General features: G+C 37.0%; 1 protein-coding gene across 1 annotated transcript in view; it reads left to right on the top strand.

The window, feature by feature from the left end:
* SMCHD1 (structural maintenance of chromosomes flexible hinge domain containing 1) overlaps nt 1–17,649 on the top strand; it is an 83,747-nt gene that overhangs the window by 14,553 nt on the left and 51,545 nt on the right. The window contains exons 4-17 of the mRNA XM_035563999.2: nt 6,776–6,858; nt 6,970–7,100; nt 8,968–9,082; nt 9,206–9,325; nt 10,639–10,805; nt 12,812–12,905; nt 13,126–13,336; nt 14,103–14,223; nt 14,329–14,512; nt 14,967–15,164; nt 15,300–15,413; nt 15,893–15,999; nt 16,277–16,359; nt 16,517–16,630. Of these exons, the coding sequence (XP_035419892.1) occupies nt 6,776–6,858; nt 6,970–7,100; nt 8,968–9,082; nt 9,206–9,325; nt 10,639–10,805; nt 12,812–12,905; nt 13,126–13,336; nt 14,103–14,223; nt 14,329–14,512; nt 14,967–15,164; nt 15,300–15,413; nt 15,893–15,999; nt 16,277–16,359; nt 16,517–16,630 (1,842 nt within the window). The remainder of the gene's footprint in view (nt 1–6,775; nt 6,859–6,969; nt 7,101–8,967; nt 9,083–9,205; nt 9,326–10,638; nt 10,806–12,811; nt 12,906–13,125; nt 13,337–14,102; nt 14,224–14,328; nt 14,513–14,966; nt 15,165–15,299; nt 15,414–15,892; nt 16,000–16,276; nt 16,360–16,516; nt 16,631–17,649) is intronic.

The following is a 17,649-nucleotide window of genomic DNA, read 5'->3' as shown; positions in this document are numbered from 1 at the left end:
TCATCAGTATCTATAAATAGCAATTGCATTTTTAAAGTAACATTCTCTTTTTGCCCCCTCACTCTCTTTCTGCTCTTCATTCGCTGGTCCGCCTCCCAGCTCCCCCAAAGACACTGTTTTGGTTCAGTGCCTGCCTAGTTCTTCTTTTAGTTCCCACCAGCAACCAATATCAGAGACCTGAGAAAGTAATATGAGAACAGAAAGGCAGAGGTGCAAAAAAAGTAATTTAGGGACTTTTGAGTTCATGCCTGTAAATTTCTCTTTTCCATAAGCATGTCCAGTTACCTTCTGAACTATGTAAATTTTTAGTATTCATAATAATTTGTAGTTTTGTGCCCCCAGCTTAATTGCATGTGATGTGAAATGTCATGTATTTTTGTATAGATTGAACTATTTAGCATTTTTTTCATTGGTAGACTCTACTTTGTATGCCAGGGGAGAGACCTTAAAGCATCATTTGTTGTTCACATTTTCTGTGCCAGTTATGGATCACAGAAGTTCTTTTTTCTAGGCATTTACATTCTGCTCTACTTAATTAAGGCTCTTGTTTGTACTTTTTTAAAACAAAATAAAACCCAGGTACAGCAGTACAAACTGGCCTCAGCATTTCTTGTCTATGTATAACTTCTTAAACTGAACTTGATGCTTCTGCCCTTGAGGTTAAGCTCAGGGCTTTTGTAAAAGTAGACTACTGCTTCATTTCCTCATGACACCAAATTGATGGTTGAAACTGATGATGTTGAAAATTACAATCTCTGTATGGTAATCATTACCTGCAGTAGCCATCCAAGGGTTTTTCAAGGAAAGGTAGGGAAGTCTTGGAGATGCAAAACTGTTTCGTCATATCCTAGAATAATTTAAGTCAGAAAGGTTCTCTAGAGGTCGTATCATCACCCCTGCGCAAAGCAGAGTTAATTAGATGAGGTGTCTGGACAAGCCCACTGGAGATTTGACTGTTTCCATGAGAGATATTCATAACCTGTTTGGGCAGCATGTTCTAATAACTTGTCCATTGCTATGATTATAGAATATATATATATATATATACACATACGTCTTTGTCTAATGAATTTTCCATGTTCCAGCTTTTGTCTGTTGCTTCCTGTTCTGTCACTGTACACCTTTGAGAAGAGTTTGGCTTCATCTTTGTACCCTCCTAACACGAAGACAGCAATAAGTCTCCCTTAGCCTTCTTTTAAGTCTGAATGATCTCAGTTCTGTCAGCCTCTATTTGTACGTCCTGTGCTCAAGTCCTCTGATTATCTGGAGGCCTCTTCTGGACTCAGTTCAGTATTTTAGTGTCTTTCAAAGACCTGAAATTCAGTCTGACAAGTACTGAATAGAGAGGAAGAATCACTTCCCTTAATGGGCTGGCCTACACTGCTTAATACAACTCTTCATGCTGTTGGCATTCTTAGTCACAGGAGTGTACCGTTGACTGATACTCAAGGTGATGCCTACCAGCATCCTGAGATTTTCCTGTAAAGCTGCTTTAGAGCAAGTGTGCTTCCCAGTGTGTACTGCTGCATGGGCTTAATGTATCCCTAGTGCAGGACTTTGGATTTGCCTTTGTTGAACTTCTTGAGATTCCTGTCAGGGTCCTTCTGCATTGTAGCCCTGCCTTCCATTACATTCACCACTTTCCCAAGTTTGGTTTTGGCGTGAACTAACTTACTGAGAGCACAGAGACATTAAGTGTTGCTGACCCTATTTTTGTTTCCTGTGGGACAGCGCTAGTAACTGGCTGTCAGTTGGAACTTCGTGCTGCTGATTGCAACATTCTGAGTTTGTTGGCCTGGCCAATTTTTAACCCACCTTATTATGTTCATCTGTCTAGCAATTTGTCTATAAGATTACTGTGAGACACCACATCAGAGACTGTGCTAAAGTCAAGCTATATAACATCCACTGCTTTTCCCTTGTCCACAGAGACAGTCGTCTCATTATAGCAGACAATCAGATTGGTTGGGCATGATTTGTCTTTGGTAAAAACCACTCTGGCTGTTTCCATGTCACTTTTCGCATGCCTGGAAATGTCTTCTGCAAGGACCTGTTCCTTTTGTGGAGACTGAGGTCAGGATACCGACCTGTAGCTCCCTACATCCTCCTTGCCCTTCATGAAGAAGATGCTTGCTTTTCTGCTGTCACCACTAAACTGCCCCAGTCACCAAAGATAGTACAGAGCGGCCTTGCAATGGAATCAGACAGCTTCCTTAGTGTCCTTTGGATGCATAGGCTTATGTGAGCTCCCTGTGTCTTCATGTATTGGAGGGGATGATTTTTTCCCCACACATTCTGCTAGTAGGTTTAGGGATCTGGTAGAACTCAGGGCAAACCTTGCAAGTGAAGATCAAAGGATGAGGGTGGGGTAGGAAAGCATATTAAGTACCTCGGCCCTTTCAGTGTCTGTTGTCTTTGTGTCCCCTGCCATATAGGTCAGCATATATCCATACTTATCCATACTTACTGTAGCTTTCCTTTTGCTAGCAACATAACCTGCAGAAGCCCTTCTCATTGCTTTTCACGTCCCTCACTAGTTCCAAGTCTGAGTTTTGGGTTTCCAAACACTACCCCTTCCCACTTGATCAATGGCTCTGTATTCCTGCTGGGTAGCCCATCCTCTCTTCAGCCTCTTGTGTACTTCTTGTCAGCAGTTGATCTCAGGAGTCTCTTATTCATCTGTTTTGGGCTGTTGCCATACTTAATTTTCTGCATGTTAGAATGAATTGTTCTCATGCTTTGAGGAGGTAATTCTTAGAAATCAACTGGCAGGTGTGAACCTTCCGGGGCAACTACTGAAAATGATTTCCAAAGGCAAGAACATCTGAACAGTCCTGGGCAACCTGCCCTAGGTGGCCCTGCTGGACCAGATGACCTCCAGAGGTCCCTTCCAACCTCAGCCATTCTGTGATTCTGTAAGGTACAGCAAAGTGTTGTCAACAGTGGGACTGTTCCTTTGGAGAATATGAAGAAGCAGATACAAGCTAGCAGATGATGCTAGCTTATATGAAGCTAGCAGATACCATATATGTGTGTCGGGGTGATAGATCTTAATGCTGAACAGGACTTGTTTCATTTCTGAAGAACAAACATTAGAAAATTATACTGCTACCTCGTGTCATATTTCAGTGACATGCACTGTGGCGTATTATGGATACTGAAGCCGCCCAGAGGTAGATGGTTAGCATCTTATCTTAGGTTATCTGACTTTTCTGCTAATTTCACTCATCAGATTTTTCTGTTATTGGCAAATGTTCTCTGTTTGTTTTTCCACTCTCATCTTTGGATTCTGAAGTTATTTGCTGTTTTAAGCTGTGAGTTTTGCATGTGTGAATAGATTACAAGAGAAATAACAAGATCAGTAGAATGAGATTTCTTTGTCATGATTTTTGTCAGTGTTGAGTTATTGTTTGTTTACAGACATTAGTGCAGGCTAATAGAAAAAAATGTGACAAAAGTACTTTTAGATAAATGTGTACATTCCAAAAAACACAGAAGTATTGTCCTCACTGCTAGAGTTGGGTTAACTAGAAGCATTTCCATTCTCAGCAGTCACAGAATTTGACTAGATTCAAATGAGCAATCCAACTCTCATTCTATTTTCACTTTAACAGCACTGCAATCAAACAAACAGTTGGTTTGACAGAAGGAACTGTTAAATCTCATAAGTTCTTGATGAATATGAAATCATTCAGTACTACACATCTACTATAAGTGATCATGTATTTTGCAGCTACTGCTCCTCTCCTGTGAAATACTAATCATTCCCTTGGTAGGAAAACCTCTCTTTCCTTCTCTCAGCAGGCCTCAATATGCTACTATGAAATGAAATGATAATACACATATATGTTCTATTTTCCTTTATTTACTGGTACAGTTGATTTCTTTGCTGTTTCCTTTCTGTTCTTGATAAGACATTTTTCACTTCCATCACTTAACATTGTGCTCACTTCCATGCAGTACTGAATGCATCAATGCCTGCATCATTTAGTACACCTTTTCATGAAAGTATATGAAGCACGTGCAAAAATCATGTCTGCCGCCATCTGCTTCAAAAGGACAGTATTGAAGTGCATTACCATGTAGCTAAAAAAGTACATAACTCCAGTGATGGAAAATCTCTGGGTAACAGAAGGTGCTATCAATGTCAAATCTTCTAGTGACATCTAAAAACATTACATTGCAATACGGTTTGAATGTAGGATATAGTAGCGTCTTTGACAGATCTATTAATTCCAGAAGCATTGAAGGAAAGGAAATCCACAGGAGAGGAAAAATTTGATCATGCCTGTCGATGTCTGTGGGCCTAGATGTCAAAGTTACTCGACAATTTGCTGTGTTAGAAACATTTTGAGTTCTTGATTGGGTCCATCTGGCAGTATTACCAACATACATGTACTGTTTTCTCACCCTTCATGCTGTTGCCCAAATACCTGAAGCATATTAATTCATGAGTCAGAAATTATTTAAATACGGGGTCTCAACATTGTCTTTGTGAAGGTTGTTGGTTTCTTTAGTAGTAAATCCAACTTTTAATAGTAGTAAACTTCACTACTACGTTTTTCTCTGTCATGTTATTGCTAAAGCAGCCTGTCTCTTGCTAGAAGAGGGAATGCAAGCTTCAGGCACTTGTGAGGAACTTTTCATATGTATTTAAGTGAGTTCTTTACCTGACATGTACTCTGCAATAGGTGACCTGGAAAAGAGGAGAATTCATGCTGTGAATCATCCATCTTGCTACTAAAAAGCCTTTAAAAACAGTCCAAAAGTTCTGGTGCTGTGCGTGTCACAGCTCTCCAATCCTAAAGCTATTAAGACTACAAATTGTATAACTTTTGAACACATCAGTAACTAAGTCCACTTTTGTTTATTACATCCTAGAATTGACTTAGAGCAAATAGCAGTTTTGAGTGTCTGTAAGGGTACTGCAGCTAACGCTGCTTATTTACAACCTCTCTTAAGGGTATCTCTGACTAGTTCATTATGTTGATGTTCATACTTGATAAAGGGCCGCTGTTCTTTGATTGTGGAATCAGAATGGCTTGAATTGGAAGGGACCTTTAAATATCATGTAGTTCCATCCCCCCCCTCCCCATGGATAGGGACATTTTCCACAAGGTCAGGTTTGTCAAGGTCCCGTCCAACCTGGCCTTGAACTTGTCCACGGAGCGGATATCCACAGTTTCTCTGGGCAACCTGTTCCAGTATCTAACCACTCACAGTAAATAATTTCTTCCTTACGCCTGTTCTAAATCTGCCCTCTTGTAATTTAGAACCATTACTCCTTGTCCTATCACAGCACACCCTGGTAATGAGGCTCTTCCCATCTTCGTTTTATGGCCCCGTTTATGTATTGAGTGACCGCTCTCAGTCCATTTACCCGCGAGCCTGTACTGATGTTTGGGATTACCCCTACACAGGTACAGCATCTTGCACTAGTTGAAATTCATGAGGTTCACGTGGACTCACCTCTCAAGCCTGTCCCTCTGGATGTCATCCCTTCCCTCCAGCACACCAACTGCACCATGCAGCTTGTCGACAAACATGTTGAGGGTGCCTTCAGCCCCACTTTCTATGTCATTAATAAACAAGGTGTTATGTAATTTTGGTAGTTCTGACAGTGTTTATTTCTGGTCCATTTGCGTTTAGGGTGTTAACCTTAGCTGGTCACTGGTTGCCTGCCAAACCCCTCTCATTCTTCATCCTCAGCAGGATGGAGGGAGAATATAGGATGGAAAAACTTGTGGGTTGAGATGAGGACAGGGAGATTGATCACCAGTTACAGTTAATGGCAAAACAGACTTGGTTTCGGGAGGATTAACTTTATTGCCAGGATAGTGGCAGAGTAGGATAGTGAGTACTAAAAACACCTTCCCCCCTACACTGCCTTCTTCACAGACTCAGCTTCCCTCCTGACTCTTCTACCATCTTCCTGCCCAAGCAGTGCAAGGGAATGGGGAATTTGGTTTGTGGTCATTTCATAGCACTTTCTTTTCCACTTATGCCCCTCCTCCACTGTGGGGTCCCTCCCATGGGCTACAGTCCTTCAGGAACTGCTCCAGCGTGGGGTCCTTCAAGAACACTTCCAGCATGGGTCCATACCACAGGATGAAGTCCTCCAGGAGCAGCCTACTCCAGCATGGGCTGTAATTCCAGCCAGGAGCTTGTTTCCTGCATGGACTCCCCTGAAAGAAGCTGCAGCTCGTGGACACTTCCACCTTCTGCAGAGTGGGGTCCTCCATGGGCTGCAGTGTAGAGATGACTGTTCCAGTGCGGCCCTCTGCATCGGCTTAAGGGGGACGACCTGTTTCACAAGGGTCCTCTTCACAGGCTGTAGAGAAATCTTCTCCAGCACCTGGAACACCTCCTCCCCTCCTTCTTCAGTGACCTTGGTGGCTGCAGGGCTGTCTCTCTCATGTTTTTTCTCTTCTTTCACACCTGCTACACAGCAATTTTGATTTATTTTTTTTTAAAAGTATGTTACTGCAGAGGCGCAACCAGTGTCAGTCACTGTCTCAGCTTTGGCCAGCAGTGGGTCCCTTTTGGAGCCAGCTGGAGCTGGCTCTGATCTGACATGGGGCAGTGCTGGGCTCTGCTAACAGAGGCCACCCCTGCAGCCCTCCCTCCACTACCAACACCTTGCCACATAAATCCAGGACAGGAATGTATTATCCTGATGGCTCAGAAGGAACTACTGCAAGTGTGCATCTGTTTTCTAAATGCTGTCTTTTAAGAACAGGATTTTAATAGGGTGATTTTTCTTTAATTTCTTTAGCATTTGCCCTTGCCGAGTTGATTGACAATTCTCTATCAGCCACATCCCGAAATGTTGGTATTCGAAGCATACAGATCAAATTGGTAAGATAGAAACATTCTGCTTTTCTCAGGTGTGGTTTTCCTTTTTTTATATATATTTTTTTGGTGCTCCTTGTTTTTTGTTGTTGTTTTTTTTTTTTCCCCCCCAAACAGTTATTTGATGACTCCAATGGAAAACCAGCTGTTGCTGTGATTGATAATGGAAGAGGAATGACTTCTAAAGAGCTTAACAACTGGGCGGTGTACAGATTGTCAAAGTTTACAAGGCAAGGTGACTTTGAGAGGTTAGAAAGTTTTAATCGTTTTTGCAATAGGCAAATTGTACAAATGTTTGTACAATGTCATTCTAAGGCACAGCTCTTCAGCAGTGCTTACCTGAAGCCTGTCATTGTATGATTGCACATCAGTAGGTATGTATTTTCTGTAAGGAGAAAAGAGAAAAGTTTCATAACACAGAAATATTCTTCTAATGCTATGGTACTGCGAAAACATTTTTTTATTATCATGGCCTTTTCTAAGCTGTCTTCAGCTCGTCTGCATACAGCTAAGAGCATTCTGCGTTCTGCAGAGCTCTTAAGCCATGTTCATCTGTTACCTGAAAGCCTTTCAATAGTACAGTAAACATTCAGTGTATGTAGTGTTACTGGTTCCCCAAGGGTATAGTGAATACAGGGTTTTAGTTTAGGTTTCTGCTTGTTTTTCTTTTGACTTAATTGTATACAATGTAATGCAAAATTATAACTGAAGATGTCTGTATCTGTTGAAGAAGGCTAGGCAAAATAAAAGTCTTTTGCCTTTAAAGAAGAAAGTAGAAGTTTATGGTGTTTCTTGATGCTTGCAATAATACATTTTACGGTTTTCAGTCCATTCCCAAGTCCATTCCCTTCAACCTGTACAGTGACACTTAACCCTACTGTAGAAAAATTCCAGACGTACAATTCTTTTACATACAATTACGTACAATTCTTGAGCTTTAGTCATTTTTTATTTAAGAATACCTGAAAAATACCCTAGGACAGGATTCTTTGAAGATCGTGATCATAGCCTTAATCATAAATAACTTCTCCTATGAGAAACTAATGTAAAGAGTACTGGAGCAGTTGGAAGTGATAATAGAGCTGAAAAGGTTTGGGGTTTTGATATCTAGGTTATCTTGTCCAGTCGTTAGTAAAGAAACACTGTTTTTGAAATTGCTCTAGGTAAATCGAATAATAACAGAAATGTGTAGTATTTTTAAACTATAGGTTTAAATTGTGGGTTGATATTGATAAGAGCATAGCTGTAAATTACACTAGGATACTTGTCTGCACCTTTTCATTCATTATTGCTATAATTTAAGAGACAGATGTTTTTGCTGTTGTTTGCTTAAACTAGATAAGACTATTAATCCATCCAAGCTGATTCAAAAGACATGGAATTGAATTATTGATGGTGTTTGTAATCTCCTCAAGACTGTTTAAGAGATGGCTGGCATTATTTCTCATTTTGACTCAAAAGTATTTTCATTGAGGTGTTATGTCATAAGGAAGAAGGCTCACTTAATGATTTATTTTCATTAGCATAAGCATAACAGTTAACATTTTGCCATAGTCAAAGGAGAGCACTGAGGGATTTGCCTCTTATCTTGTACCATTTAAACCTGTATATAATTGCTGGTACCACAGTACCTATTGCGCAGACCTATTGGCAATGTCACTGTTTCAGACAGTTAGCAATGGAGAGAATTTTTAAGTACAGTAGCATATTTCTTTTTCTGTAAGATTTTCACTGCCAAATCCCTTTCTGTCTTTCAATGTAAAAAAAAATAAAATGTACATAAGCGAAAGAGTAATTCAGGTTTTAAAGTTAGATGTGTTTCACTGAATGAAGTTTGGTTTGTTAGAAGGGACAGAAGACATAAGATAACTTAAAGAGAAAGAAGTTACTCTATCAACATACTTTTAAAATAAAAAAAGTACATCAGGAACTTTAGGCATGTTACTTTTCATTGAAATTGTAATTATGAAATAAAGGACATTTGAAGAGAGGGACTGCAGGGAAGAGTTTAATACAAGCTGGTTAGATCAGAAGATTCTTTTTTCTTTCCTTTTTTTTTTTCCTTTAAATGATAATTGGCTTGAGAAAACTTATTAAAGCCATTTTTACTTTCAGTGATCATTCAGGATATGTTCGCCCTTTGCCAGTACCTCGTAGCTTAAATAGTGATATCTCATATTTTGGAGTTGGAGGCAAACAAGCAGTATTCTTCGTTGGACAATCTGCCAGAGTAAGTAGATATTGATCCTTGGGTTCATTTTAAAACATTTGAGATGTCACATAATGTCACTAAATTATTTTATTGCTTTCATTTTAATTCTCATTTTGATTTTAAATACTAACATATAAACAGATGATAAGCAAACCTGCAGATTCTCAGGATGTTCATGAACTTGTCCTTTCCAAAGAGGATTTTGAAAAGAAGGAGAAAAACAAAGAAGCAATATATAGTGGATATATTCGAAACAGAAAGGTAAGGAGCCTTAATGCTTTCTCATTTTTAATTGAAAGCCATTCCCAGGCTAACATGACTTCCTGTAGTATTTCTTGTAACATAATTCCTGTGTGTTTTTGTAATATTTATCTGGGGATGTCTTCACTTCTGCATCACTTGCAATGTGTAGTGTTAAAGGAAGTAATGGGATACTTGTAGACGCTGAAGCACGCAGTGATAGAAGAGCAACTCAACAGTGTGGAGTTGATGGATAGACAACTTGAGACTAAGAAGTAGGTATAAATGATTGAAGTAGCCAGGCAAGTTTAGAATACTGACGTGAAATTAAACGTCAGAATTTGTCCCATGCATGTCCTGAAAAAGGATCTGCAGTACACGTAGTTGACCAAGTGAATGTTAGGTCAGAAATAGAAATTGTAATGGATTACTGCAATCTGAGTTTGATGGAAGGCACCAAAACTGGTTTAATTATCATTTTGGTTAAGGAGAGCTCTTTGGTTCCTTGGGGAAAGTAAGCCTTAATAGGACACTGTTGACTAACATATTTCGCTACCTACAGTTAGCTCAGAGGTGCATCCTTTAATCAATTTAGTGATGTTTCCTTTTTGCCTGCTTTCTTGCAAAACAAGGGGTGAAGCTGTATCAGTCATTTGCGATTTCTAGAAAGATCTCAATCTTTGTGTTCAAGATACCTTCTTTTCTGGATGAAGCATATGCAAAAATTATCCACTGGTCCAGCATGAAGCATTACAATAACCACTGTGTTTTTATGCAGCTTAGGAACCTGTCATTATAAAAGTGAGGTGCATTCATTCAGAAAAAGACAATCACAACTTCATTTTTTCTGTGAGACTGCTAGATATTTCAGCTGGAACTGAGGATTCACATTTTCTGTTTCACAGCCAAAGCATGTTTCTTCCTCTATGAGTTCTGTTCTAGAAAGCAGACTATGCATTCAAAAACAAAAAATGTGTTGTTTTTTTTTTTTTCTCCTCTGGCGTGATTTACTTTATAAATTCTTATGTCTTGGACACATGATTGTTCCATTTGATAGACGAGGACATAGGTACTAGACAGTGCTACATTAAGCATGATTAAATGAACTTCTAAACATTTAAAATGCAGTGATGAGTGCGTTGAAAATGAACTGGATCACGGATTCTCAGTTCATTTATTTTGAATATGGAAGCTTTCATTTTGAGCATTAGTCCTTTGTGATACATAGTGTTGTGTGTTTGCGTTCCTCTTCTGATTTTTAGTCCTTTCAAAGCTGATGGGAGTTCAGTAATTCAGTTTACATTCCTGCTCTTATTATTTTACTCTTTTTGTAGCCAACTGACTCTACACATATCACAAGTGATGATGAAAGATTTCTACATAATCTAATATTAGAAGAAAGGGATAAAGAGAGTTTCACGGCAGTTGTCATTACAGGTGTTCAACTAGATCATATGCAGTACTTGAAAAACTACTTTCACCTTTGGACAAGGCAGCTGGCGTAAGTTGGTGCTTTATAGTTGATTTAAAACTAGGCTACTAACAAAGTCAGAGAATTATGAGTTGCTTCCTATTAGTACATCATCAATGGCTTTATTCCTGTTAATATTCCTGTTAAGACAGTTGATAATATATATTTTGTTGATGTAGTCTTAGCTGTTTTTCCTAAAATCAGCACAACTGAAAAAGTCCCCAATCCAAAGAAAGATATTTACAAACATCAACATCAGTGTGACTTGATAATTATTATATAATTATCCATTCTAATTACTAACCTATTTGGGTGTTACGTTATTAATTACTAGTCTAATTATGAGTAACTTAATACGTTGTTACTTTGACAGCTGTACTCCTAACCTTAGTATCTAACTTTGTGTTCATAGTGTTTTTAAATATATATATATAGAAAAATGCTGCTTCATCTCAGCCTTAGAGGGAGAACTCTGTATGATATTGACCACTCACTACTAGCGTTATGTAGTCCAATTTTGAATAACTGGCAAACTAGAATTTGGTTTCTAATCTATAATTTGATTTTTTTTTTTGTTACCTGTACTGTAATAGTAATGGGTCATACATAATATGACAATTAGATAATATTATATTAAATGCTGTTCACATAACTTGTGACTGAAACCCTTTATAACCATATGAAAATTTCGGGGTACATCTACATTGACAAATAACTTAGGTACCCCATTACCCCATTAGGGTCTATTCTGATGATTAGCTGCATTTACATGTGTATCTTCATTCCAGAGATCTCCCAAAGTGAAAAAACTGCTCCCACTTGAGAGGAAAGACAGGCACCATTTACTCAATTATGCCCTTGCAGCTGTTACGGCAAATCTAATCAGATTTTGCTTCACAGTGTTATACAATTCATTACCAGTATTTCAGCTGGCCTTATTCCCTCAAACATCTCTGCATATCCTCCTGCTGTGCCTTTTGCTACACAGGATGATACTAGTTTCATTCTGCTCTATTGGACTACAGAACAGCCCTCATTATTTCGGATGCTTTGAAATGGAGGGAGGGAAGATGAATCCCCAAGACCACAAGGGCGCTTTTTGAGGTCTGGAGGAGGTGCAAGCAAAATGCTCTGCAATGAGGACATACCAGTCTGCTCTAAAGTCATGAGCAATGAGAGCATGAGGAATTTTGACCTGGGATCTCTCCTTGGGATGCATTTAGTGTGGTAGATGTCAGAAGCAAAGAGGTTATAAACACTTGCAGGTTGATTTAGGTTCTTTTATACGTTCAGTCTCATTGGCTTGTATAAACTCATTTTTCTGCAAACCACTACTATGAGGTTTAAGGACTCAAACTTTGGAAGCTGGAAGAATTAGCTAGCTTGCTGAAAAGTTGAATTAAATAGAATTTAAGCTCCTAACTTCATATCTCAACGTAAAGAATTAACCTATCTGACAGTATAGATCTTTGTGGCTTCTGAAATGGATGCAGGTACTATTAGTACATAACGTTTACAAATTTTAAAACATGTATTTCTAATATGCAGGTCATATCCATAACTCTGTCTATATTGAAATAGGGTAACTTTTTTTTTTTTAATAATGTAAGGCTGGTGGATTGTTAAATACTTCTATTACTATTCAAATGATCAATATAAAGAATTGGAAACAATGTGGGAGGTTTTTTTGGCTCTAGTTCATTTTAATCTCTAGAGCGCAAAACACCCTACAGTTTTACTAGCTTGTGCTTTGATGTAAAGGATCTGTAGCCATGTAGCAACAATATTTTTTTTCACTTGTGTATTGTTTTCCAATTTGTAATGTTCTTGATTGTTTTATCCAAAAGTTGATCCTATGAATGAATGTGTGAAGGAAGTAAGAGTTCAAAGAAGTAAAAAAGAATAACTCGCTGTCTTTAGTAAATATTCTGTACCAGGTATGCTTGTTGTTTGCAGAGTTTAACTGAAAATTATAATGTTCGTTTTTTCTAATTTCAATTTTTGGAGATGTATTTTTCATTTAAAAAATATTACAGACATATCTATCACTATTATATCCATGGACCAAAAGGGAATGAAACTAATGCTGTAACAAAAGAGATAAGCCCTTTCAACAACATTGACATTGAGGTAAGAAATTTTATATCTATAGATAAAAATTATGTATTTTGAACTACAGCAGCATTTTAAGATACATAAGTAATTTAGTTTTTGAGAAGTAACATTATTTATCATTGCAGCATAGAAGCTAATGCATTTCGCTAACAGTTAACACAAATGTCAGAAATGCTAATTACTCTAGTTTTTTTCGTCTAAGGAGGATCAACTTTTTTTGTTGTTTGTTTTTCAGATTTCAATGTTTGAAAAAGGAAAAGTACCAAAGATTGTCAATCTTAGAGAGATCAAAGATGACATGCAGACGTTGTATATAAATACTACAGCAGATAGTTTTGAGTTTAAGGCGCTTGTTGAAGGAGAAGGTATAGTGGAAGGCATCATCCGATACCATCCCTTCCTGTATGATAAAGAAACATACCCCGATGATCCATGTTATCCATCAAGTGAGTGAAATGTTATGCTGCTTATCAGTGGCAAAGTCATATTATAAACAATCCTACTACTACAAATCTTTTAATGAAATAGAAAAAAAATTGAATTGAAGTGTAAATAATCATCTAAATGGGATTGTGGCAGAACAGAGAACTTCACCTCCTGACATTGGTTATTTTGGTAACTTGTTCTTTGACATAACTCCCTCTGCTATCAAACTATAAACTCTTACAAAATGCAGTCTGATTGAAACATTTTCAGTTTCCTGATGTTAGATTTTTGAGAAAATAATGAGCAGCAGTTTGATTCAAGACATTATAACACCAGAATACTGCAGAGGACAACATGTAGACTAAGCCCTAAATGTAAAATTTGCTTTATGCAGTCTTGATGGGTTTTCAGGTTTAAATGCTAGTGTTTAAAAAAAAAAGGAAAACATCACCCCTTGAAATTCCTTTAACACAATAAATGAAGTTTAATAATGAGAAGATTTTATGATATTAGAAGAACGTCATATGGAATTAAGGTGGGGGGGAAATAAGTATTATTTATTCAACTTAAAATTTGGAAATATTCAACCTCTGTTTAAAATTTTCCTTACACTTTGTTTGGTATTTCTTAAACAAAAAAATGCTAGTAAATACCCAACTTGATAGCATATGCAGTGCTACTGTGCATAACCTATTATGCATAGATAATCATTAAATGCTATGTTGTGTGATATTACACTGGTTTCTAAGAATTTTATTCATAGAGAATGTCTTCTTTTTAATCAAGAGTTAAATGATGATGATGACGATTACGACTGCTTTATAGTAGAAAAGGGTGCCAGAGGAAAAAGACCTATTTTTGAATGTTTTTGGAATGGAAGATTAATCCCATACACAACTGTAGAAGAGTAAGTAATAATCAGTTTCTACAATGTAGACCAATCTTTTTCTACGGTGTAAGCACCTTCCTTTGTGTAGAAGATGATTTTAATGTCTGTCTTCTTTTGTTTAAGTTTTGACTGGTGTGCTCCTCCAAAGAAGAGAGGATTGGCACCAATTGAATGCTACAACAGAATTTCTGGCGCATTGTTTACCAATGATAAGTTTCAGGTCAGCACAAACAAACTCACTTTCATGGATCTAGAACTGAAGTTAAAAGACAAGAATACTCTGTTCACAAGAATCTTCAATGGACAGGTGATTACTTTAATCTATTACATATTGCTTTCTGGCATAAATGAAGTGTGTACTTTTGGGTCATTTGTTCGTCTCACTGGTTATTTCTCTGCTACTGAAGAACTTTCAGCTTGGACACTTTTGCAGGCTTTGTAGCGGACGCTTCTCTCAGTTTCAGTGAGTATTAAAGCCGACTCTTTAAATCTGAAAAAAATAAGATTGTCTTTCCTTTTATTTTCTTTAACAATTTTTGTGGAAAGACTGTCCTCATAACAGAATATGAGTGCTGAGGGAAACACTTTCTCTGGCTGGAAGTGTAACTGTTGTGGAATATTGTACTGTTTCCAAGCTGAAGATTCCATTTTTTTGAGTAAAATATCACTTTTCTCCTATAATTGTTCATACTTCACAAATTGTCAGGTTTGCATTCTGTAATACATTGATAATATGCATTTCTTTTGTCATCTCCTTATAGGAGCAGCGAATGAAAATTGACAGAGAATTTGCTTTGTGGCTCAAAGACTGTCATGAGAAATATGACAAACAGATAAAGTTCACGGTCTTTAAAGGAATAACGACACGTACTGATTTGCCATCCAAAAGAATGCAGAGCCCTTGGACAGTATATTCTGCAATAGAGTGGGATGGGAAAACGTACAAAACTGGGCAGCTGGTAAGTTAGGTCCTCACTGATGTTGAGAATTTTTTTGTTTATGTTGTAACAGCATTCGAACTGTACAAAAGGCAAATACAATACACTTAATGCAGAATTAATGTATTGAAATTACCTGTTGTCTTCAACTAACAGGTGAAAACCATTAAGACTCTTCCAATATTCTATGGAAGCATCGAGAATTTTTTTTTGTATGGAGACCATGATGGGGATATATTTGCCACTGGAGGAGAGGTTCAAATTGCTTTGGTAAGACAAATATAAAGAGAGTTCTCATACCTAATATGCTTATGGAATCTGTAAACTTAATTCTAGATTAGACTTCTTTAAAAGTTTTTTTTTGTTTTTTTTTTTTTTTTTCAACAACTGTTCAATTCTGGATTTAGCAAAGAAATCAAATTGCTTAGAAAGAATCAAATTGCTTATTTAAATCAGTTTTAATGCAAATCTCATATTAAACATAATTATTAATGATCAATTAATTTAAATTAATTAAATTTCCATACGACATATAGTATCACAGTTGGGCTCACTAGTAAATTGCAAGCCCATTTTTAACCCTTGTGATTTCAGCAAATTCTACCACAGTGGTCAATGAGTCACCAGGTAGCATTTGTTAACATATTGCATTATGTCTTTGTCTACCTGTGCGGTCCCTTGATAGAGAAGTTTTTCTCTCAGACGCATTATAATCTGGCTGTTTTTAACTTGACTTAACTTTTTTCCAGGAACCTAAGGCATTGTATGCTGAAACGAAAACTGTTCCCATCTCAAAACTTGACAGAACAGTGTCTGACAAAGCTATTAAAAAATACATAGAGGATGAAATGGCAAGGTAAGCTCTGAATTGTGATGATTTACTTGTGCAGTTCCTATTAAGAGTTTTAGTATTTTTTCAGGGAGCACAAAAATATGGTTAGTTTTATTCCCAATAGAAGGGCAGTCAACTGTTTGAGCAGAAACGAAAAAAAATGGAACTCTTAAACAAGAACAAATGGTTTTGAACCTTTTCTTTTTTCAGAAAAAGAGCTTCATATATGTTCTACTGAAGATAAATTACTTTTTTCTTTTTTAACTCACAGAAAAACTGTTCTTTCTCTCATTTTCACTAGACTTCCTGACAAATTGTCTGTAACATGGCCTGAAGGAGATGAGCTATTACCAAATGAAACAAGATTTGCTGGTACACCAATAGGTATAGTTTCTTTTTCTGAATATTCAAAAGGAAGATGGTAGTTTAAAGTGATACTATTCACCTCTGTTAAAAAAAAAAAAAAAAAAACCACCACAAATCTCCAGTCACTTAAAAACAGCATACTTTAAAAGTCTTTCATTTTTCTGTTTAAATATAGGGGCATTAAGAATAGAAATTTTGAATAAAAAAGGAGAAGCAATGCAAAAACTCCCAGGTACCAGTCATGGAGGTTCAAAGAAACTTCTTGTTGAACTCAAGGTTATTTTACATTGTAAGTACTTTAGTGCCTTTATTTAAAAAATAGTCTTTAAAATTAGTCTTTATTATTTGAAAATGCATGAAGTGTAAACTGTTTGCTTGTGTATATATTAGAATTTGGTAGACTCATCAGGCTTTTAATTTCAAGGACAATTTCCAATCAGTGTTTCGAGTATGCATCCAAAGCTACATTTCATGAAATGGCAGTTGCCTTAAGGCCAAATATTTAACGTCTCAATGCTATATTATCATTAACTCTTCTGTCACATAAAAGGAGAGCATATCAATTTCAGATTCTCTACATAATACTCATAGTTTCTGGTTTAAAGGAATTTGCAATTAAAACAGCAATTCACTCAAGTTACATAAAACTAGAGACTGGACTAATTTGGTACCTAAAAATACTAACTTGAAAGTTGCTTGCAGATTTTAAACATAAACAACTTAGGGTTGTGTCCTCTTTCAGAACAGACCAGGAGAATGTAATAGCGCCCTTCCATTAAAGCTCAGGTATTCCCACTGGTTCTGTTCCAAGAACCAATTAGTTTTATTGTCACTTTTACATATCAGTATGCACAGAAGTGTTAGACTTCCTTCACTTCCCATAGAAGTGAAGACATTTCTCCTGTAGATAAATTTGCCCATTGTATGATCAATCTATAAAGGGGCAGTACAAGAAATGTGAGCATCCTCAAGGTGTGCATCTTACATAATACAAAGTCTTTCAGTTTAGCTTGCTGGTAGTTGACAGTGCAATAGGAAAACTGCACTTACTTGAGAAGTTCTGTTTTCTCAGTGTTGATAACTACTAAAGGTGAAAATATGTAGTGTATGTATTAAACTATGTGCATATATTAAATCATGTTAGAACTTATTTCTCTAAATTATGTTACAGCAAAAAACATCAGAACTTACTGTAATAACCCAATATTTCCAAAATTAAATGTTCAAAGAAATACACCGAAAAAAGTTGGCAAATGTTGCTTTATATATGTCATTTGGTGAAAAAGCAGGATGTGAAACAATTGTTTA

The sequence above is a fragment of the Cygnus atratus genome, chromosome 2, assembly GCF_013377495.2.
Source record: "Cygnus atratus isolate AKBS03 ecotype Queensland, Australia chromosome 2, CAtr_DNAZoo_HiC_assembly, whole genome shotgun sequence".
In the NCBI taxonomy this organism is placed as follows: domain Eukaryota; kingdom Metazoa; phylum Chordata; class Aves; order Anseriformes; family Anatidae; genus Cygnus; species Cygnus atratus.
Note: the sequence above shows the minus strand (reverse complement) of the source record. Positions and strands in the feature narration are given on the sequence as shown.